Genomic DNA, 23,477 nt, shown 5'->3' with positions numbered 1-23,477 from the left:
TTTAATATAAAGTGTAATTATTGTCTTTATTTCATTTTTTATCATATTTATTTTCATTGATTGTCTTTATCTGTAATTCTGTAAATCTCTGTCTCTAACGGATAGTTTACCTAAAAATGTCTGTCTGCTGCTTGGAATAGAATTAATTGCTGGTCGATAGAATTAAATGTCAGTGGTTGTTGATGCACACTGTCGATTTCGGAGCTATTCCTTTAACTTAACAACTAAAGTCTATGGCACATCCTGATTTTGATATCTATGAATGTGTATGTTTCCTAACCTCTCCAGCAGATCCAGCCTCAGCTGGTGTCCATGCGGAAGAGTCAGCAACTCCAGCCCCGAGCTCACTCCCATCATCCTCTGCATCTCCTTGGTAACGCCCAGTATCCTAGCAACCTGCCGATGGCCACACAGTTACAAGAGCAATATATTCAACCCCACCCCTTTATTTCCATCCTAATATATTCACAGTCAGAACAGAAGACATTTAATTAGCCTTGAACTCATCACATGACATGATGAATGTGGTACACAGCAGTGTGGAAAGAGTTTATTAACCCTGAAGGTTTAGATGTTAATGGCAGACAGCACAGAGAGAGCAAACAGATGAAAGGTTTGGGTTGCTGTCCAGACTTTATCAGATGTGCGTCACATAATGTTGTCAGCTTTAAAATGTCATTCTATCTGTCTGCCATGGGCTTTACCTGTCATTTTTCCTGTTAATGTACTTCTTTGGGAGTGTTTGGAAATATGAATGTGTACATATAGAAAGGGAATTTGGTCCCGCAATGATTCATATGAAAAATTATTTATTTGATAATAAACAACAATTTGCTGTATTAATCAGGTGTCAATAAGTAGTAATAAGTAAATTATAGTAAGTTGTGTGGTTAAGGGTGCTAATAATGACATAACATAGATATAAATGCGCATTAGGTTCAATCCAGAGCCTGGTCCTTAACTAAGACCATGTGACCAGACCTGAAAAAAGTGATCTGTTTAGTATTTCTCGACATGTACAGCTTTGACTGACTGATTAAATTCAAATATATTGTAATGTTATGTAATTAAAAATAAAGCATTGTTATTATAACTAAAGTATTATTATATTAATACCTTTATATTAGTGCTGTAAAATCCATTAAGCATGATGATAACATAAAAGTTTGTGTGTGTGTGTGTTTGTGTGTATATATATATATATATACATACACACAGAAGAAACTGACACTCTTCATATATATATATATATATATATATATATATATATATATATATATATATATATATATATATATATATATATATATATATATATATAATATGCATGTGTCATATTATATATTATATGTATGTGGCAGTGTATTTATTTGTGTTTTACCATGCAGTCGGCCTTGGTGATGTGCTTGGCAGCTGTTTTGGGATCCACCTCCGCCAGCAGCTCCTTCACCCTCTTCAACACACTCATCTCCAGGGGTTTGTTCTCAGCTGGCAGAAGAGTCGACTGGTATTTTCCTGGCTTGAAGGAGGAGCTGGTCTCCACCAGGGGGAGCATGAAGCCCTCCACCCCATCTTGAGCTCCAGAGCCTGGGCTTTGGCCCTCCTCCACCCTCAGCCTCTCTACATAGCTCTTGCAGGGAGGAGTGGGGGCTTGTCCGGGTCTCAGCTCATAGTAGCTGCCACCTTGCTCTGAATTCTCGGATGGGTAACCGTGGGCAGGTGTGGAGTGAGTGCTAAGGGGCGTGTCTGAACAGGGAAGGTTGTTATTGGAGGAGGATGGTGAGAGATGGGGATCGCTAGAGCGCCGCATCACTGGAGAAGGCGGGATCACGGCGAGGACACGCCCACCTGAGCCATGTCTGTGGCGGGAAACTTGAGAGACAAAAAATTTACTGGGTGAATAAAGGGCACCTATTATGATTTTTTAAATTTTACCTGTTCTTTAGTGTGTAATATAGGTGTTTGTGCATGTAAACAATATGAAAAGTTACAAAGCGCAATGGAAGTTCATTTCTAAAACAGAAAACACTTGCCTGAAATGCCTTGTTTGTAGTCCTACCATTATTTCTCTGACTTAGCAACATCAGCATGTTACACATTTGCTTGATGCCTGCCTACTGGCTGCTTTGGTCTGCCCTCAAAGAACAGCTGTGTATGTGATTTTGTGATGTCGAGGAGAAAAAACCTTGTTTGGACTTTCAATATCGATGCCATAGTTACCATAGATGTTTACAGCTGCTCATGAAGATTATTGTAAAGAGGGCATTCATTTCCCGCACACGCTCTAAGCAGTTGACCAGTCACAACATACTGGGGTCAGCTGACCAATAAGACTGAGTTTTACAGAAAGGCGGGCTTTAAAGACACAGGAACATCTAAATTAATTGGTTTTATACAAGTCAAAAATATTATTTAACATCACTGAACCTATATACATTCATTTATACCAACAAAACATTTTTTTGTAGGTTAAATCAGGTAGAAGGTTACCACTTTTTACAGTATATCAATGTGATTAAATATTCAGATACATGCATGAGAGTGTGAGTGGACTCACTGGAGCTGTAGGCAGGGGATAGAGGCGCTTCCCCCACAGGGGACAGTGGGCAGCGGTACTCTTGGATCTGATCCATGCTCATGGCGCAGTTCCTCATGGCATCCTTATGGTGCACCGTAGAGGGGCTGGAAAGGACAAACATGCCTTTAGATTGCTCATTCTTTTGTCAAAACAATTCAGGTTTAGGTATATATAGCATTTTTGGCCTCTAATTTTGGTAAACAACATACCACAGCTACAAGCCTTCTAAACTACACACATTCAGTGCTATTGTGATGACATGCACAGAAGCAAGTGAAGGGTTTTTATGTGGCCAAATTTGTTTGGAAAACTGAGTGAGGAGGAGTGAGTGGGAGGGGGGTCTGCGCCAGCTGTGAACACACACATATACACACACACACAAATACACAAACACACACACACAAACACACACACCAGCTGCTGCCCTCCGCTGGTTTCACCACTGGCTCGACTGTCTGAGGCTCATCTGGCTCTGTAGACTGGGCGGCACTGATAATACAAGACATCCTACATGAGCACATCACTCCTGCATCTATGGCACGTGCATATGGCATATTAAAACACTGTGCACCCAGCAATATGCCTGATCTCAGATCTGAGACACCTGAACTCCAAGAATGTAATCAAATATTCAAGATTAGGAGAATTTTAGAGATAATTTTGGGAAAACCATGTTATTTTGGGACTGGCAATTTAAATCCGTGTGATCAGTAAAAACAATGAATGAATATGGTCCAAAACAAAACAAAACAAAACAAAACAAAACAAAACAAAACAAAACAAAAAACAAAACAAAACAAAACAAAACAAAACAAAACAAAAACAAAAATTATGTTATTTTGGGACTCTGAAACAACTTAACTCCTGGTGGTCACTAAAAACATTAAAACAAAACACAAAACAAAAAACAAAACATATTATGATGTCATTTGGGGATTCTGAAACAATGTAAATCCTCATAATCACTAAAAACTCTAAATGAATAAGTCAAAAACAAAACAAAATTATTATGTTATTTTGGGACTGGTGGTCACTAAAAACACTAAAACAAAACAAAAAACAAAACATATTATGATGTTATTTTGGGATTCTGAAAAACTAAATCCTCGTAATCACTAAAAACACTACATGAATATGATCCAAAACAAAAGAACAACAACAAAAATAGTATGTTATTTTATGACTCTGAAACAATTTAACTCCTGGTGGTCACTAAAAACACTAAAACAAAACACAAAACAAAAAACCAAACATATTATGATGTCATTTTGGGATTATGAAACAATGTAAATCCTCATAATCACTAAAAACTCTAAATGAATAAGTCAAAAACAAAACAAAATTATTATGTTATTTTGGGACTGGTGGTCACTAAAAACACTAAAACAAAACAAAAAAACAAAACATATTATGATGTTATTTTGGGATTCTGAAAAACTAAATCCTCGTAATCACTAAAAACACTACATGAATATGGTCCAAAACAAAAGAACAACAACAAAAATAGTATGTTATTTTATGACTCTGAAACAATTTAACTCCTGGTGGTCACTAAAAACACTAAAACAAAACACAAAACAAAAAACCAAACATATTATGATGTCATTTTGGGATTATGAAACAATGTAAATCTTCGTAATCACTAAAAACTCTAAATGAATATGGTCAAAAACAAAACAAAACAAAAATGATTATGTTATTTTGGGACTGGTGGTCACTAACAACACTAAAACAAAACAAAAAACCAAACATATTATGATGTTATTTTGGGATTCTGAAACAATTTAAATCCTTATGATCACCAAAACCACTAAATAAATATAATCCAAAACAAAACAAAAATTATAATGTTATTTTTGGACTCTGAAACAATTTAACTCCTGGTGGGCACTAAAAACTCTAAATGAATATGGTCAAAAACAAAACAAAACAAGGCACTAGGAGTTAGCCACATATTAGCTGTGAAGATGATGATGATAAAGGTCTACCTGTGAGGAATGATTTTCTCTGTTGTAAGTCCATCTGTCATAGTAACACTACGTCTCTTGATGTGCGCCCCCCTCTGGGCTGATGGTGAATTTGCAGATCCTGGTCTCCCACCAGCCAAAGCAAACGTCGCTTCCAGGTACCTCAGCGGCAGCGTTCGGTTGACTGGACACAGCAGTTGGGCTCCAGTGCGTGGGCACACGGGTCGACCCGTGCCAGCATGGTGCCTGACCAGTGTGGGGACAGAGTCGAAGCTCTCATGCTCCAGCATGTACTGGATTTTGCTTTGTCCGCTTTTGACCAGGACTTTACTGATCCGACAGTGAATCACTTCCTGCTGCCAGCGACACGTGAGGACGTAGTCACCCACGGTCGACAGGGAGTCCCGTACGAGGAAGTCGCCGCTACGTAGAACCAAAGTTTCTGAAGCCTGTGTTGACACAAAGAAAACAAGAGGGTTTATTAATGTGAGAACACCATGAAGTAACTGTCAGGCCACTTCTGACACTACCATAAGTTTACAACCTTCTGTGGTAATCAACAGCATTCTTGATTTTGTTTATTGCTGGCATTTGCATTAACATATTTTTATTTCACTTTGTATGCATCTGAATCAACAGCAACAACTTGTGTGTTTTACACAAGTACGTATTAAAAGAAAGTTGATTAAAAGCCACAGATGCTTTATGTGATGCGTGCCTCTGCTCCAGCAGATGGCGCAACAGTACATTTGGTGAGGTCAGAAGTGCAGCATGGGGGCGTATCGCCATGGTGACTACCTATAGTTTTAATAGAGAGGGCTGGAGTTTCTCTTTACTCCAGCTTGAGCAGGAATACATTATGCTAATGCCCAGATGGCTGCTCTCATAGTAGAGACAGCGTGGGCTGCAGTTTGACGGCTCTATGGTTCAAAAAAGGACACAAACACACTCATACACACACTAACAGAAAAAACCCAAATAAACATGCACAAAACAAGCAAATATACAATATACAAACAAATATACAAAAGGCACATTCGTTTTTATATCATGATGTGGACTTCATTTTGACGTCCAATGTTCTCAAAGTTGAAGTGTGTAATGAAAATGCTGTCTTCCAGAGACAACTATTAGTCAGCTGTAGGCGGTTTCCTCGAAAAGTGTAAACACTGGCACTTTCAAAACATTGCTCAGGGAACAGATTGGGATTTTGGGAAACATAGCCAGAGATTGCCCAATGTCCTTTCACTGAACATGTGATGCATATTGCACACAAACACTGACTGAAATCACTAGTTCAAATCTGATTGGCTAGCTTGATGCAACTTTCAAGGACACATAAGTTTTCAATTGTCTGTCTGCAAAAAAAAAAGGTAATAGGGATGATGCAACAAGCCTTTTGAGGTTAGCACTATCAAATTATTGAAAGTTATTCTTTTCGTGTGAAGCTCTTAGTAGCAAATAAAGTAGAGCATAAGTGTAATCCATTTCACATGAATTCACCTCAAATGGTACATAAAAACAAAATGAACCATGATTGGTTGCTTTACAGTATGTGTCAGTCAGATGGTGGTAGTGGTAGTTGGTGGTACTAGGCTAGAATAGGTTGCAAAGTGGACCACACCTTATTCCAGACCTTATATTTAGTCAAAATTCTACCTGTGTGAGACAGAGAACATTGTACCATAGCAAAACTTGACCCACAGACGCACCTCTCGTGGAATATGTCCATGGTACCAGCCATGGCTCCTCATGTCACTGCTACTAAGTTTGAGTTCCTCCTCGAGCTCCTTCCTGAGTTTCTCCGGGGGTGACTCCAGCAGGTACTTCTCCTTGGAGAACTGTGAAAAACACACAAAGCCAGCACATAAGTCACACTGACCTACATCATGAACACACAAACATGTAATAGAGCACACTATTGATCATTTGGAATAAAAACAAAACATTCTTGAATTGTAAGGTTTATTGCCTCACTTATCAAACTGACATATCAATCCATATGAGAGATTAAAAAGTAATTTGAGTCACATAGAGCTTCATTGCACATATTTCTTCTTTATAATTTATGGAACATCTAACCCTGCTGCTAGAAAACAAATAAAAGCATACGAATACACACTGCAGGAGACTTCCTTGTCTCGCCCAAAGAACAATACTGTCCCAAGTGTGTCTGTTTAGACAGCGGAGCTATGTGTCCAGTAGAAATAAAGCGTAATCTGTGTGTGTGACAGTTCAAGGCTAAGGTCTCGACCCTCTGAGACACAGGAAAACTAATACAAACACGGGCAGCATTGTAATGAGGTCAATAAAAAAAAAGAGACAAAGCTGAGGGCACAAAAAGGGCTCAAAGTCCTCCATAAGGCTGTGAATATGGGATCAATTTTGCTGTCCTAAGTCACTCTAATGGTCTCTTCCTCTCTCGATCTGAGTTAAACTGATTAAACATCTGCTTCCTTTCCCTCTTTGACCATCTTTTACACATGGGAACAGGAAAAGATGCTAGATTTCAGTAATCCCACTGTCGTTTAACCGGTTGTGTGTGAGTGTGTGTGTGTAAAGTGTATAAAGATAGTGAGGCAAGGTCAAGTGTAGGGAGTTATTGCTTTTGTCTCTGCCTCCAGGGGCCGAATCTTCCACCTGGGTCTAACCAGAGCTCTCTGTAATCTCATATAGACGTCTGTAATTGTCTTCTGCTGCTTGAAGATGGCCACAAGGTACGATATTCTGTCTCATATATTCTTGATTTAGGTCCATGGGGAAAAACCCAGTGTGAGAGTGATAACAGGGCTAGGCTGATATGAGGAGTTCATATTGACTTATGAGAGGTGCCTTTCATAGTAGACCCAATTTTCTGAAATTATTTCATACAACTTTATTAGTGATTATTCAAGGAGTGAGTTCAGTTGTTCACATGAAGTTTTGCACATATTGTGTTTCCGAGAGAATAGATGAGATGAGACAAGATGAGACAAGGCAAGACAAAATGCAAAAAGAAGAGATGAAATGAGACAAGAAAAAGAAAAGAGGAAATGAGACAAGAAGAGAAAAGAAGAGACTAATAAGATGGAGTGAGGTGAGAAGAGACAAGAGCGAGATAAAACAAGACGAGGTATGAAAAGAAGAGATGGGACAAGATGAAAAGAGAATGAACTAGATGAGCAAAGACAAGATAACATGAAGTGAGGTGAGGTGAGACAAGAGCAAGACAAAACAAGGCAAGACAAAATACAAAAAGAAGAGATGAATCAAGAAAAGAAGAGATGAGACAAGATGCGAAGACAATAGATGAGATGAGAAAAGACAAAGTGAGGTGACGTGAGACAAGAGCGAGACAAAACAAGGCGAGATATGAAAAGAAGAGGTAAATCGAGACAAGAAAGAAGAGATGAGACAAGATGAGAAAAGACTAGACGAAATGAGGTGAGAAGAGACAAGAGCTAGTTAAAGCAAGGCAAGAAAAGATGGAAAAACAAGAGATGAACCGAGACAAGAATGAGAAGAAGATGAGAAGAGAGAGATGAGAAAAGACTAGACAAAGTGAGGCGAGATGAGACAAAACAAGTCCAGACAAATGTGGAGCGAGTTACTCATGGAGGAGTTTGAAAGGATAAAAAGAGGAGTGACGACAGTGAAGAACAAGAGAGGACCAGGCCTGGACTTTTACATTATGTTATGTTAATGTGTTTGCGGCAGTTGACCGTGAGGGGCTGCGACTTTCGTTTTGTGTTTGTTTATTTTATCATTTAAGTGTGTTGAACGTTCGCTGATTCCCACCTTCCTCTTCCCTTATCAACTAACCTTGCTACAACAAATTACAAAAAGAAGAAGTGAATCAAGAAAAGAAGTGACGAGACAAGACAAGATGAGAAGAAAATAGATGAGATGAGAAAAGACAAGATGAGATGAAGTGAGGTAAGACAAGAGCAAGGCAAAACAAGGCAAGACAAGACAAGACAAGGCAAGATAAGATTCGAAAAGGAGAGGTGAACTGAGCCAAGAAAAGAATATATGAGACAAGATGAGAAGAGAAGAAATGAGAAAAGACAAAATCAGAAGAAGTGAGGTTAGATAAAACAAAAGCAAGGCAAAAATATAGCTGCGAGCAGCGATGGCGGGCCCAAGCCCGGTGGCACCGCCACCCCGGTGGCTTCAGGGCAACTGTGCACAGCGGGCAATAGGCACTTAAAACGGTTAAACATCAAAGGACTATGTCAAATTCACTCTACATTTACTGCACTACAAGGTGCCGTTATAGAGCCCCTCCTCCCTGCCCATTTTCAAAGGATTACATGTGCCAAGTTTTAACATTATTCTGATTAATTTTGAAGCAAATCAGGTAAAAATAAGAGGTAGATCTCAATGTATGCTGAAAGTGACACATTTTCTGCTTCCAGTTGGTGGCGCTATGACTTTGAATCACAATAGTCAAATCCATGTGATCAGCCTTGTACAACGAAGACTGAGCCAAAGTTTCATCAAAATCAATTAATGTATGCAGAAGTTATAACACTTTGTTGCCCTTTTCTTGCCATAAATTCGTTGCCTCGCCACGGCCAAACCGTTTGAGATATCCAAAATCCGTTTGCAATTAAACAACTTCAATGTGTTAGCAACAAGTTAAAAAAAGCTTGGTGTAAATTGGATAAACCCTGTAGGAGTAGTAGTATAAAATTCATAGCCTGTTTTTTCAAAAAATTAACATTCAAACCAAAATAGCTGACTTCCTGTTGGTCGGAGCTAATGAATGTAAATTAGAAAATTGTCCGGCTTGATGAGAATAATATATGTACCGAGTTTGGTGACTGTAGGAAAAACTAACCCCCACTTTTGTCAAAAGGTGGCGCTACTGAGCCCCTCCACCACGCCCATTTCTATGGCTTTGTCCATGTCTACTGGTTGACAATATTGATGTGTGTGTCGAGTTTCATGCAATTTGAAGCATGTTAAGAGCCTCAAAAACACTCAAGAATATTATTACAGTTTGACCTGTTGCCATGGCAACAATATTTCAAATATCAAAAATCCTGTCATAGGTCTACATCTGCTGTGTATTGACATTACACTGATGAAGTTTGAAGCAAATCAGGTAAAAATAAGAGGGTGATCTCAAAGCATTTTAAAAGTGATACACTTCTTGCTGCCATTTGGTGGCGCTATAACTTTGACTCACAATAGTTACATCCATGTGATCAGACTACTACAACCAACACACTCCTGAAGTTTCATAAACATCAATCAATGTATGTAGAAGTTATAACACATTTCCTGTTTCCCTTTTCTCGCCATAAATTCGTTGCCTCGCCACGGACAAACCGTTTGAGATATCCAAAATCCGTTTGCAATTAAACAACTTCAATGTGTTCGCAACAAGTTAAAAAAAGCTTGGTGTAAATTGGATAAACCCTGTAGGAGTAGTAGTATAAAATTCATAGCCTGTTTTTTCAAAAAATTAACATTCAAACCAAAATAGCTGACTTCCTGTTGGTCGGAGCTAATGAATGTAAATTAGAAAATTGTCCGGCTTGATGAGAATAATATGTGTACCGAGTTTGGTGACTGTAGGAAAAACTAACCCCCCCACTTTTGTCAAAAGGTGGCGCTACTGAGCCCCTCCACCACGCTCATTTCTATGGCTTTGTCCATGTCTACTGGTTGACAATATTGATGTGTGTGTCGAGTTTCATGCAATTTGAAGCATGTTAAGAGCCTCAAAAACACTCAAGAATATTATTACAGTTTGACCTGTTGCCATGGCAACAATATTTCAAATATCAAAAATCCTGTCATAGGTCTACATCTGCTGTGTATTGACATTACACTGATGAAGTTTGAAGCAAATCAGGTAAAAATAAGAGGGTGATCTCAAAACATTTGAAGAGTTTGGTTCCAAAACGCTATAAATCCATTTTGATTAATTTGAGTAAAAAGGTGTTTTCTTTACCAAGAAATTGGCAAAATGAAAACCACTCTTTTCTGTTTCAAACTTTCACATAGCATCTTTTGGTTATAAAAACATTAAAAATTCAAATCTAGATTTTGATTTTCAAAGGTTTATTATAAAAATTTATTATTTTTTCCCCAAAATGCAATAAATGCATGACACGTTTTTTTGTTTTGATTTTTTTTTTTTTTTCAAAATGCAATTAATCCATCAATATAAAAGTTATTTTTCATATTGAAAGTAAGTTAATTCACATATATGACAGCCTCTGAACTTTGTCAATACTAATCGTATGTACATGCATTTGACTAAAAATACATTCATTCGTCGCTCCCAAAATGAATTCAACGAGTCATCTTGTTAATCTTATAAATGAATTATGTCTCTGTTTGTCATTACCGATCAAGGCGTATCTGGCGTCACCGCATGGTTAAAATAAACAGTTCAGTTTAGGGAGCGTGATAGAAGTTTGATGCTGTCGTGAAACAAGCAACAGCCGGCATTTTTCCTCCTCCCGACTCGAGTGCCTCGCCTTCTTAATCTCCTCACGTAAATGATTTCGATGGCTTGCGTTTCTTCCCCACCGCAGAAAGCACCACAGGTTCAGCAATGTTCATCGAAATTATTAATTTTTCTGTTTTTGTTGATCACAAAGTACAAAGTAGATAAAGGATGCGGGGTGTATTCAGAGCGCCGCCATTACTGTTTACAGTGCATGGAATGGTGCGCTGTGATTGGTTGAGCGGATATATCGCGTTCTGCAGAGAAGTGAGACTGGCGTTTGTCGCGTTTTGGAAAGAAAGGGAGAAAACATGACAGAATAACACAACGGATATCGCATTTTGCGCAAAATTAATAAATGACTTTTCAATACCGACCAGATACAATACTGATTTTGGAACCAAACTCTTCATTTCAAAAAGTGATACACTTCCTGCTGCCAGTTGGTGGCGCTATAACTTTGACTCACAATAGTCACATCCATGTGATCAGACTCCTATAACGAACACACTCGTGAAGTTTCATAAAGATCAATATATGTATTAAGACGTTATAACACATTTCCTGTTTCCTTTTTCTCGCCATAAATTCGTTGCCTCGCCACGGCCAAACCGTTCGAGATATCAAAAATCCCCTGGCAATTTTTAATCATCAGTGTCTTGACTTCATGCTGACCGAGTTTGGTGGCGATCGGATTAATCGTCTAGGAGGAGTATATCAAATTCCAGAGCATGCGTTTTTCAAACAACCCTTAATAGCTGACTTCCTGTTGGCGTGGCGATTAACTTAGAGCGCGAAAGTTGTTCGGCCCGATGAGGTCTATATGTGTACCGAGTTTCATACTAATACGTGCAAGCATGTTTAATATATGGACCAAATTTTCAGACTTTTTTCAAGGGGGCGCTGTCGAGCCCCCCTGCCACGCCCGGGTACCAGCCTCTCCGGCGTCCTAATGGCCGCGGATTCCAATGTGTGTGCCAATTTTCAAGAGTTTTTGAGCATGTTAAGGCCCCCAAAAAGCCCCGGAAGACGGAAAAAAAAAAAAAAAAAAAAAAAAAAAAAATAATAATAATAATAATCCTTAGAAGAACAAGAGGGCCCTGCGCGAATTTTCGCTTGGGCCCTAACAAGATGACAAAATATGAAAAGGTGACATGAGGCAAAACAAGAACAGCAGAAAAAGGGATAAAAGAAAATAAATGACATGAGATGAGGCAGGAAAAAAAGGACAGGAGAAGTGAGGGGAGACAAGATGAGAAAACAGCGAGCAAGACAAAGCCAAGACACAAAGCAAGGCAAGAAATAAAAAGAAGAGGTGAGGAGAGATGAGCCGAGATGAGACAAAGCAATGTGAGATGACATAAGGAGAGATGAAAAGAGGTGTGGTGAGACAAGACAAGATGAGAGAAATAAAAACTATGGCAAGATGAGAAATGAAAGAAAGTTGTGGTGAGATGAGATGAGACCAAAGAAGAAGAGATGGGACAAGCCAAGAAGAGATGACACCTGGCAGGACAAGAAAAAAGGAGAGATGTGACGAGAAGATGTGAGGTGAGACAGTATGAGACAAGGCAAGAGACAGATAAAGCAAAGCATTGTGATAAGTGAAAAGAATAGATGAGACAAGATGAGATCAGAAGAGATGAGAAAAGAGACAGGAGAAGAAGCTTTAGAATGCAGGTGTTGTCATTTCTGCAGAGATTCGCTCATTAAAGAGCCTGAAGAGAGATTGAACTCAAGCTCAATCTGCTTTCTGCTTTCAAACACTGATATCTGAAGACTCCAGAGAGACACCTGGGCTGTTTCAAGTCCCTTTGCCCCACTTAGAGCTGCTCCTGGAGGGCTAAAATGTCTTTCTCACTGCCCTCTTTCTTCCACAGAGAAAGCACTTCTGGCAGTCTAATGAAGCGCATGCTGGGGGAAATGACCTGACCACATGCACAAGCACACACACACACACACACACATACAATGTAACCTCTACAGAGGCACAGGGATGGAAAGAAATTCAAGATACAGAGGAGATATAGAGAGATAGATAGAAAGGGGGTGATAGGACCTACACTGTGCTATTCACACCCCCCCAGCACTGAAGCTCTGGTTGTCATGGAAACCTCCTATTGTGTGAGTCGGCCTGGTGCCTTCATATATATCATGCACCACACACACACCTAAAGCATTTTACAAAGCAAGAAGGCAATGCATTGTGAAAAAACAATTATACTTCCTGGAACATGATCAGCAGCAAAAAGAGTGACAGTAAACTTTTTGGGATAGAAAATCTACACTTCCCAGTAAATCTACACTTCAGTCCAGTAAATACGTTATGCTGGGGGATACCTGGATGTCAGTTATTCAAATATGCTTTTCCATATATTCAACCAGAAAACATGGGTTCTGAAAATCAGAAGTCACCAACTAGGCCATAGTCCAGATTCAGACCCCAATCTGGACCACAAGTTCTCATAGAATAACATAGTGATTTACAAATATAGTTTAGTATTTGCATTCATAAATTTATTACAAATGGATTTCTTTTAAAAATAAAGTAGATACAGAAATATTTACCCATTAGAAATGATGACTTAAGGTAACAAATGCACACTTTTATGTCTAACCTTGTGGATTGATTATTTCTTATTTTTACAAAGTACTATTGCTGCCAGCTCGGAAATGCACACTGGTCACTTTATTTAATAGGCATATAAGCCATGTTTGCTAAAAGGAAAATGTGGAGACTGGACCTCCTGAAACTTTAATTGAATACCTCTGACCTAGAATCTTAAGATAGAATGATATATTGAACGAACTGTACTTCTGTACTTCATCAGTGTTTTGTGTCACATTAAATCTGGCATTTACAATGGGAGGTCTATGAAGCCAATTCTCTAGAAACAATGCACCATGAATTCTTATGTTTGGAAAACTTTTAAAAAAGGTTGACTTCAGAGCCTCATGGGTTCTGGATCATTGTCTGCCGTGTTATTTCGAGTAAAACTGAACAGCAAACAGAGTTTTTAGTTGATTTGTGAATTTGGCCTCATTTTCCGTCTTGGGGGACACATCTGACTGAAAATCTCTGGGTAAATTCATGCACAAACACCAACCCATTCAGTGGTGTTTATCTTCAAACCCCCATGGCTTGTCATGAATAACATCCAGCCATGATTCATCACCAATTTCACTCAGAACCCCCATCCTCTTCTTCCACCAATCACAGCGTTCCATCTAACCAGACCCCCACCCACCTAATTCTATTTCCACCAATCAGAAGAACCTTTGCAATCACTCAGATCGTGCATGATTGAGTGCAGCTGCCCCTCTGGGTGAAAGGAAAGCCATAGACGCAAAAAAAAAAACCATTAGGCTGACACGAACCACAGATATGGCAGATAAAGATTCACAGGTCAGCGCCTGCCATTGAGTCGGCTCTCTGGGGTAGAGCTAATCCAGTCGGCCCAGCTGAGCACTGACCCAATGCTTTGAGAGATAACAGGACAGCTGGTGTTAAAATCACCTGCCACACTGATGTGGAATATGATTTAGTCCATAAAACAATCCATGGAAATGCGCGAAAGTAGATGTGAATGCAAGCAAGTGGTTCTTCTCTACTCTGCATTCTTGTGTAACTGTGGCAGTAACACACCTCCGTACTCAAGGGGGGCGATAGAGGTACCTTCAAATGGCATTACCATTTAGGTAGCTATCTACAGAGATGACTACAATTTGAAGGCACAGTTCACCCAAAAATGTGAGGTGGTAATCACTGTATGGAACAACAACAACAACAGCAACAACACAGACATTTCTTCAATTTTGGTGAAATCTCACAGAAAAATAAGTCACTTGTTTAATTTAGTGATGTATGAAGAAGTAACTCTCAAACCAAGCAGCTTTCTGTTGGTAAATTCATTGAATTCCCATGACCACCTGAACCCGATGCACGGGGAAATCCTTCACCCTCACATGAAATTTCAGATCGCATAGACTGCAATTGAAATTACTTGATTTTGGCCACAAAATTTCACCAAACAGCGATAAATATGAACGCACCTTATTCCGAACAGGTTTGGAATGACATGATGATCGGGTGATCGAAAATAATGATAGAAACTTACTTTTTAGGTTAACTATTCCTCAAACTTACTTTTACTAACGTGCTCACCAAGTTGCTCCACCATGACAGTTGTTGACCGGAAAAAGCAAATTGACCATAGAAGAAGTTTATGCTTAATATCAGTCATAATGCCTTCTGTGGCCAATTATTGTGCATATTTCTGCTTCTTTAGGATTCATGGTCATAATTATTTTAAGTGTTTTAATATTTAAAGACATTTTTTTTGCGCCACTATTTGATGTTCAATGTAAAATCTTGGTATTTCATTACAATCACTGATGCTTCTAGTAAGTTTCAAGACTTAGAGAGTATATCTGAGTAATCGGACAATGTTAATAAGACTTATAATTGTTTTTTTTTTTATAACTTTGATATGTTTATGTTTGAAAATTCTCTTATGTTTGAGCCTTGTCCATCTCCTTAGACACAGACAAACACACATAGTCCTGTGACCTATCCCTCCAGTTGATCCAAGGGTCCCGATTTTAAGATGTTGTCCATCTGCTGCCCATGCGGTGTTGTTGTCCCTTTATCCCACCTTAAGCCATCTTAATGCCCCTATCATACCCTTATCTCCCAGAAAACCATCTTTGCATTATCCCTTCATCTATCCCTGCTGTCTTACACCACCCAAATCTCCACCAAATCCCCATATCTGTCATTGCTGGCCTACATCCCAACATATTAGATCTTAAAACGATTTCTGTTTCTTAGATTTTCTCTCTTGGCTTGTCTGTCTCTCTTTAAAACACACCCACACACACTCTCTAGTGTTTAACAAGCACATATGCAGGTCAAATGAGGTACTAGATCTCATATGACTCTATTACCAACAAAACAAAGCTGATGTTCTGCATACTTGGAGATGTAAATAAGATAACTATGTTTACATGAACATCCATATCCACATGCTTAAAATATTTCTGATCTCAGATCAGCTCCTTTGTCCGGTAAGATGATCTTAATTGTAATACAAGAGGCTAAAGTTCATATCACATTGATTTATTAAAGAAATAGGTCACCCAAGAATGAAAATTCTGTCATTTACTCAATAATTCGCTCATGTTGCTCATATAGCTTATTTGTATCCACACGACACAAAAGAAGATCCTAAGAATTTTCCCGCTTGTTTTGTCTATAAATTGAAAATGTATAATGATTTACAGAATTTCAAAACAATGCACCATAAAAGCATTATAGAAGCATATTTCAAGTGTTGTGAAGCCAAAATTGAATTGAAAATGTTCCATCCATTATAGATCAAATCTCAGATCTCTTTAATATGCAACTTGCTGCTTCAAAATATTTTGCAGCAGACTGGATGTCAATAACAATGTACAAGTAGTATGGACCTCTTTTTTTAGATATGTTTATGGTTCTTTTTGTCTTTTTGGAGCTTGTCAGTCTAACTGACCATCTATTTTCACTCTATGGACAAGAGCAAGCTGTACATTCTGGAAGAAAGACAATTATAGGTTTTGAATAACATTGGGTGAATAAAGCATGGCAGAACTATTCAGTATATCAAACCTTGAAGTTCAACCAAAATAATCTAAATCTGAGTATCTGAGTCAATGTCCTGGAGCGCCTTGGAGAAACGCAGCAGAGGGTTAGTGCTCAGGCTGTATGGGCAGTGAATCTGGAATGTTCTATTAATTCAATATGCATGGAATGATGCACTCTGGACCGTGAATGAATTTGTAAGCTCAGTGTAATATCAGACCAGCTAAAACAACATTTTTTCTGATCTAAGACTATTTTTGATGTGTATGTAAATGTTTTTAGCAATGTTTTTTTTTTTCTTTTTCTTATATAGCATTTCATTCAGCTTTTCACACCGTGCTTAACATTGGGTTACAATCTTTTAAACCCCAGGCTCAGGCCTGGAACAAACTGAAATTAAGATACCATATTATTTGTTTAAAACAACCAGAGCAGACTTATATGATGACATTTTCACAGATGACAAGCAGTTATTAAAACAGGTAATGTTGAATCAGTTTATTGTAAGATGTATTCATCCAATCAATGTTATTGACCTTCTGAATATGCACATAAAAACGTTATCTCAAGGTTTACAAATGCACAGTGTGACATTTTAAACCTCTTATATAATCTCAGAAGTCTTTTCCAGCTTGGAATCATACCTCAATCTTTGTATCCTCCCCCCTTCTCTCCTGTTTCTGTCTCGTTCTGTCTTTTCTCTGCACTTCTTCTCCCTCTTGTGCTTTGCAGTCAAATTTAGGTGTAATGACTCTTGACTGTGAAGTTTGTAGTCTTGAAGCAGGCTGTATGGCTGCCATCTGCTTCGAAAAAAGGGTCTACTTAAACTCTTGAAGTCAACATGACATAAAAAAATGACTGTGGCGGTACTACAGTAGAGTTATTGTATTTACATGGTACTCCATGGTACTTTTTTATGGTATTACTGTGGAACATGTCTGAAAATGTAATTACTCAGAAATTGCTCTTTCATAACTTTTGAGAAAACATAGTAGTACAATCGTATTTTTATGAATAATAATCTCAATAGGGAGGCACATACACTTGCACTCCACTTTAAAGAATTAGTAGCAGAAGTTTGAAGAGTGCAGCAAAAGGAATTAGGTCATCTCAAAGCCGCCCTGCAGTTCCTGTTATTGGCAACCCTCTCGACCCATTAAAAATGAAGGAGCTCTTTAGCATTTTGATACAGTCAGTCCCACGTCAAAACACACACCCCCACTCACTCCTGTCAAACACGATCAGTCAGCTGCATGCCACGGGGGGCATTTTGTTTTGCTGTGCTCACCCAAGGGTCACACAGATAGTACAGGGTGGGTGTGTGAAAGGGGAGACGTCTCATGTGCCAAGACTGTGACCTCAACTTTCAGAGAGCAAACACCTGGTCGTGCTGTTGTCATGGAAATGCTGCTTGGTCCTCTCTGATGGGACGTCTCAAGGGCAGTGTGATGTGTCTTGGGGAAATGAGGGGGAAATTTCGGATGGACATATGCGGAAAACACCCCATCAGCCAGCTGTTCTGTCTACAACATTAGGTCTCTGCACATGTCAAGCCACTGATCTGCTGTTCTGGTGTGTTGCTGGGAATTCTGGGTGTGCTAACATGCATTCCAGTTCAAGCATATCTATAAACCGAAGTTCCTTTCAGGCAAGTCATTTCACTCGGCGGCCATCTTTGAAAAGCCTCTCAGGCAGCTATTTCAGTCATGAATGGGGAAACATCAAATTCTTTAAAGCTATTCACCAATCTTAAGATTTTAAAAAGCTTAAGAAAATTTCATACTTGAAATCACCAATTAATTTTGGCAATTCAATGGAAATTTCAAACCAAATTCTTGTGAGACAAATTGTGCCTCATAAATTTTGTTTCAACAATCACAAAAAACTTTTTCAGGCTGGATCAGCCAATGCACATATGGAGTCATAAGCGTGCATCACAGATAGGGCTGTCAAACGATTAATCGCGATTAATCGCATACAAAATAAAGTTTGAGTTTGCATAATATATGTGTGAGTAATATGTGTATATAAATGCACACAAATTAATGTATATATTTAAGAGAAATAAGTTATTTATGTACAAAAAATGTGATTATATATAAATTATATAAAAATATAAATAAATACATATACTTGTAAATATTTCTCAAATATATACATGGATGTGTTTTTATTTATATACATAATAATAACACACAGTACACCCACATATATTAGGCAAACTCAAACAATTATTTTGTATGCAATTAATCGTGATTAATCGTTTGACAGCCCTAATCACACATTGACTGTTTCTAAGAAGACTGTTGAGCTTCTAACGGCAGCTGCAGTGACGCAGTGACATGATTGGCTCTTTTATTTAGAAGGCGGGACGTATTCTGCCATATTGTTCATTGCACTTTATCCCATTCATAGCATTACTAGTGCACCATCACTGTACATCTAAAGCCTTTTCCTATAAACCCTGAGTGTTTCCTGTGTACTATCAGGCCTCAGGGTTTGAATGATTTCCAATGCATAGGTAATGATCGTTCCAAATGAGATTGATAATTAAGCATCAATTATGAATTAGCTTACACGCCTCTAGTTCAACTGAAGAATGCTGGGAATTACTGGGATTTGCTGGATAATGGAGTGTCCCTGCACATGATTGCCTGTCTAAGAGTGGATTCGCTCATTATTTCCTTTCCTGTCAGTGTGTGTGGAGGTGTATCCTCTGGTGTAGGGGATGCGTGACTCTCCACTTGGCCCCCTCATGACTTTATAAGTCAATTATATCAGGCAAAATTAGCCATATCTACACCATTTGGACACATCTAAGCAGTAAATATACCGTGTATTTACATAGAGGCAGAGAGGCGACATGAGTGCAGTTTCACAGATTCATGTTTGCAGGCTATTTTCATGTATGAAGATCCATTTATACTGTTTCACAAGTTTGCCTACCCATCCATTCTTAATAGTTAATGGTAAACGAACTTGGCTTGCTGTCCTTGATGGAGGCTTGAAACCGAGGCTCGCCTCGAGCTCTGAGCTCAACCACCCTATAGCGGTACTGCGTAGAGGAAGAATAAGAGAAAAAGAGGAGATGGGGTGGTGGATGTAGGATAAATGCTCATAATGAAGATTGACAGGACTGAATGACTAGGCTCCTCCCAAACCTATGTTTGAAACATATTTATACACAGGGTATATTATTTTTTTATTTCTCACCCTAAAAATACATTTTGAAAAAATTTTTTCTCTCCAGTTTTCCACAAACCCCTTAAAATAGACTCAAATTTCAAAACCTCTAAATTACATTAATGATAAACTAAAACAAAGAAGGTTGAACTGCCTGAAATGAAAACTCAATTAATAGTACTATTTAACCCTGAACAACACAACTTTAGACAAGGCCACATCTTATGGTTTGTGGTTGGGCCCATAAATTGTGTGTATTTTTGTATGCTACTGCTGGTTCATAATGCAGCTCTGTTACACATGGACCTGTTACATTGACAGGCGCAGGAGAAACATCCTGATTACCCTCTTCCCTCCAGGCTCACACACGAGAGGGAGAGAGAGAGAGAGAGAAAGAGAGAGGACAAGCAGCAAGAGAAAACTGGCCATATGGGGTCTACGGGTGGTTTGGTCTCTATGTGTTAGGGGAGCAGCTCAAAGCAAGTGTGTTTCTGAGGGTTTTGGGCATATGGTGACATAGAGGGGGGCAAGTACCACAGGAAAACACACATGACTTATCTTTCATCACGGGTTTGGAGATAGATAAATGCCTTGACATTCGCGGCATCCACATTAGCCAAATAGCATCTCAGCGCAGTTATTTAGTGAGTGTAACAAAAAGCTGAAATCATAGAAACAGCGGGAGCCTCATTCAAGATTTGAATTCCCACAAAGAATACCAAAAAAACGCAATGTTCAGAGAATACACAATGATTGTGGTGGTTAACTTCAAGTGCTGATATTTGTGACTACTTAACTGCTGTAATTTCACTGTTAGAGCATTCGTTATATATGAACGCATAATAGCTCTGCTTTAAAGGTGCCGTAGAACATCTTTTTGAAAAAGTAAGTCTATAAGACTAAGGTGTCCCCTGAATGTGCCTGTGAAGTTTCAGCTCAAAATACCCCATACATTTTTTTAATGAATTTTTTTAACTGCCTATTTTGGGGCATCATTAAATATGAGCCGATTTAGGCTGCGGCCCCTTTAAATGCTCACGCTCCCCGCCCACGGAGCTCGCGCTTGCCTTTAACAGCATAAACTGAACATGTACTGAACTCTTGTTATTTAACTATGCCAAGATAAATTCAATTTTTAATTCTAGGGCACCTTTAAATCCTAGTGCCTAGCCGTTTACCAAGACAGCACTTTATCTATTGCCTAAATTCATGTTTTGAATCTAATTACGAATGATTCATCTATGCAAATCTAGACTTTAATTTGATAATCCTTTATAGATGAAGGTTCATCACAATACAAAAGGAAGGCTCAATCAAAAGTCAAATTTTAAGACAAGATAACTTCACTAACTTCACTAATCCCAGAAAAAGTACTATGTTAAACAAATCGTCCAAGATGGCAGACTAGCTAAGTGAGCTACTTTTTATTATTGTAAACTGAAGGAAAGCAGGATTTAAAGAAGTTAAACATAAAAATGCAATTTTTTTTTACCCAATATATGTGTGTTCTATATTTTTGATTATAAGAACATCATATTGTTAGTTTAGCAACATGTGCTAGACCAAATCAATAATGCGTCTAACCATTTGTGAGCAGATTATGTTCAACTTTGTCAGCAATTTCACCTCAAATCACCAACTTTCTCTGAAAATGAATGACTTCCAATGGCAAATAACAATAGACAACTCCTTAGAAAAAAATTAACAGTGATTGAACTGACTCATTAGACGTTTCAAACACAGCGAGTACCTCTGCAGGCAGCTCACTAGACAACAAGGCAACTCACTAGGTTTGGAAAGGGCAGTAATTTTTCAAATGACGCAATATTTTTGCAGCACTGACAGTCACCTGACCTGACCGCACAAGCGTTAATATTCATGAACTGTCACAATGAGCCATTGCAATCCAGAGACACCTCTGCTTCCTGTGTTTCTAAGAGAGCAACCAATTAGGAGCCAATTTACAGGCTGTGAGGGGTCAAAAGGTCAAGGCACTGATGGATTGTAGGGTCTAAGGACACATCAATATAACCCCATCAAATACTGTTATGAATCCAACATCTCTGTCTATGAAAAGTTGCAGCATTTGTGTGTTCGAGCATTAGACTAGTGTAAAAGTGTAAGGCCAGGGGCTTTTTTGTGTTCATATAAACCGCACATCCCACAACGCTGCACTGGGCTCAGCCCCAGAGGGGAAAACTGCAGCAGAGGTGAGTTGGCAAAGGAATATAAAGACACGTCCAATTGATTAATCAATAAATGTCAGCCGTAGATTAATTACACAGCCTGGAAGACGTACCAGCTGAAATTATGAAGACACCAAATTCAATAAAAGACTTTGGGCAGCACTTCTGCAGAGCATCAGTTATACAATAAAAGTAAAAGGGCCATGAACACGGATCTACTCATCTGATTGGTAACAGACTCAAAATTAATCTGACGTGCTAAACTCATAGTCTCATAGGCTGTTTCCGGATTCAAACGAACGGAACGCTGTGCCATCTCAAAGTGAAAGGGCGGTTTGAAAGGTCAATACAAGTGAATTTATGAGTGTAACCTTACAGGCATCTTTCATCACATCCACTATCCATCTTGCAGACCTTCGGAGTGAGAGGTAGAGGGAGAAAAAGATGACAGGAAGTGGTGGAAAAAGCTCAGATGGCCTTTAGGAAGCACATGTCAAGCACTGGCAGTGTTTGTGCTTTGAGGAAATGTTAACGGATCATTCTCTGACCTTTGCTGAATGAACTGCGATGCTATGGATGTGTGTGTGTGTGTGTGTGTGTGTAACTATGGTTACATTCATACAGCAATCAAAGGTTCGTGCCATTCTTATTTTCTGCTCAAATCCAACTTTCTTGTGAGGTTGCTCACATTAGCATTTAAATTTGGCCTATTTCAAACACTAGTCCGGACAGGCAACACTTCCCTACCTGGCACACAAAACACCTGACCCTACCTGACATATCCATTAATATTGAGGGTAAAGAGGCAAAAAAGGGTCAAATTGAGTTCCTGAGCTAAATTTTAGATGTCTGAATACTTTCACAAGACATTATATATATATTATATTAACTGGCAACATTTGTGGCAACATTATTTGAGTGAGTGAAGTGACATGTGGCCAAGTATGGTGACCCATACTCGGAATTTGTGCTCTGCATTTAACCCATCCAAGTGCACACACACAGCAGTGAACACACACACACCGTGAACACACACCCGGAGCAGTGATTTCTGTAGAAAAATCCTAAACTATGCTGTTTTTATATTTTAATTTGCTCATAAGGGAAACTGTAGAGGAAAAACTGTCTGTGTGAGAGATGTCTTGATTAAAAAGGGAAATTATGTTCAGGTGGAGCAATCCTTTAAATGTCAAATCACGTGAATTCCAACCGAACTTTTCACAGTGTAGACACACTGCAATGAAAGTGGCCCAGATTAGAATTGAAAATGTCAAATGTCATTGATTTCTGTTGTTCACACTATCATCCAAACACTTGGATAATTGGGCCACATGAAACTGCATGTGTGATCGTAGCCTATGTGTAAGAGTGTGCGTGAGCACATCTCTTTTTCAGTGATGACTATCAAGTGAGTCACGACGTGATGCATATACATGCTCATCACTTTCTCTGATCAATACACACACACACATCTTCAGGGTAAAGATGTGTCAAAACT

At 38.8% G+C, this 23,477-nt stretch overlaps 1 protein-coding gene across 4 annotated transcripts in view; it reads right to left on the bottom strand.

Moving 5' to 3' along the window:
- sh2d3ca (SH2 domain containing 3Ca) overlaps nt 1-23,477 on the bottom strand; it is a 58,727-nt gene that overhangs the window by 8,515 nt on the left and 26,735 nt on the right. The window contains exons 5-11 of one of the 4 annotated variants that reach the window (XM_067398224.1): nt 17,255-17,413; nt 6,258-6,386; nt 4,567-4,994; nt 2,993-3,067; nt 2,558-2,682; nt 1,382-1,872; nt 281-396 (exon numbers count right to left, since the gene is read on the bottom strand). In XM_067398224.1, coding sequence (XP_067254325.1) covers nt 281-396; nt 1,382-1,872; nt 2,558-2,682; nt 2,993-3,067; nt 4,567-4,994; nt 6,258-6,386; nt 17,255-17,413 — 1,523 coding nt within the window. The remainder of the gene's footprint in view (nt 1-280; nt 397-1,381; nt 1,873-2,557; nt 2,683-2,992; nt 3,068-4,566; nt 4,995-6,257; nt 6,387-17,254; nt 17,414-23,477) is intronic. The other 3 variants (XM_067398225.1, XM_067398226.1, XM_067398227.1) reach the window with 3 other exon arrangements.

Source organism: Chanodichthys erythropterus, chromosome 10, assembly GCF_024489055.1.
Source record: "Chanodichthys erythropterus isolate Z2021 chromosome 10, ASM2448905v1, whole genome shotgun sequence".
Taxonomy (NCBI): Eukaryota; Metazoa; Chordata; class Actinopteri; order Cypriniformes; family Xenocyprididae; genus Chanodichthys; species Chanodichthys erythropterus.
Note: the sequence above shows the minus strand (reverse complement) of the source record. Positions and strands in the feature narration are given on the sequence as shown.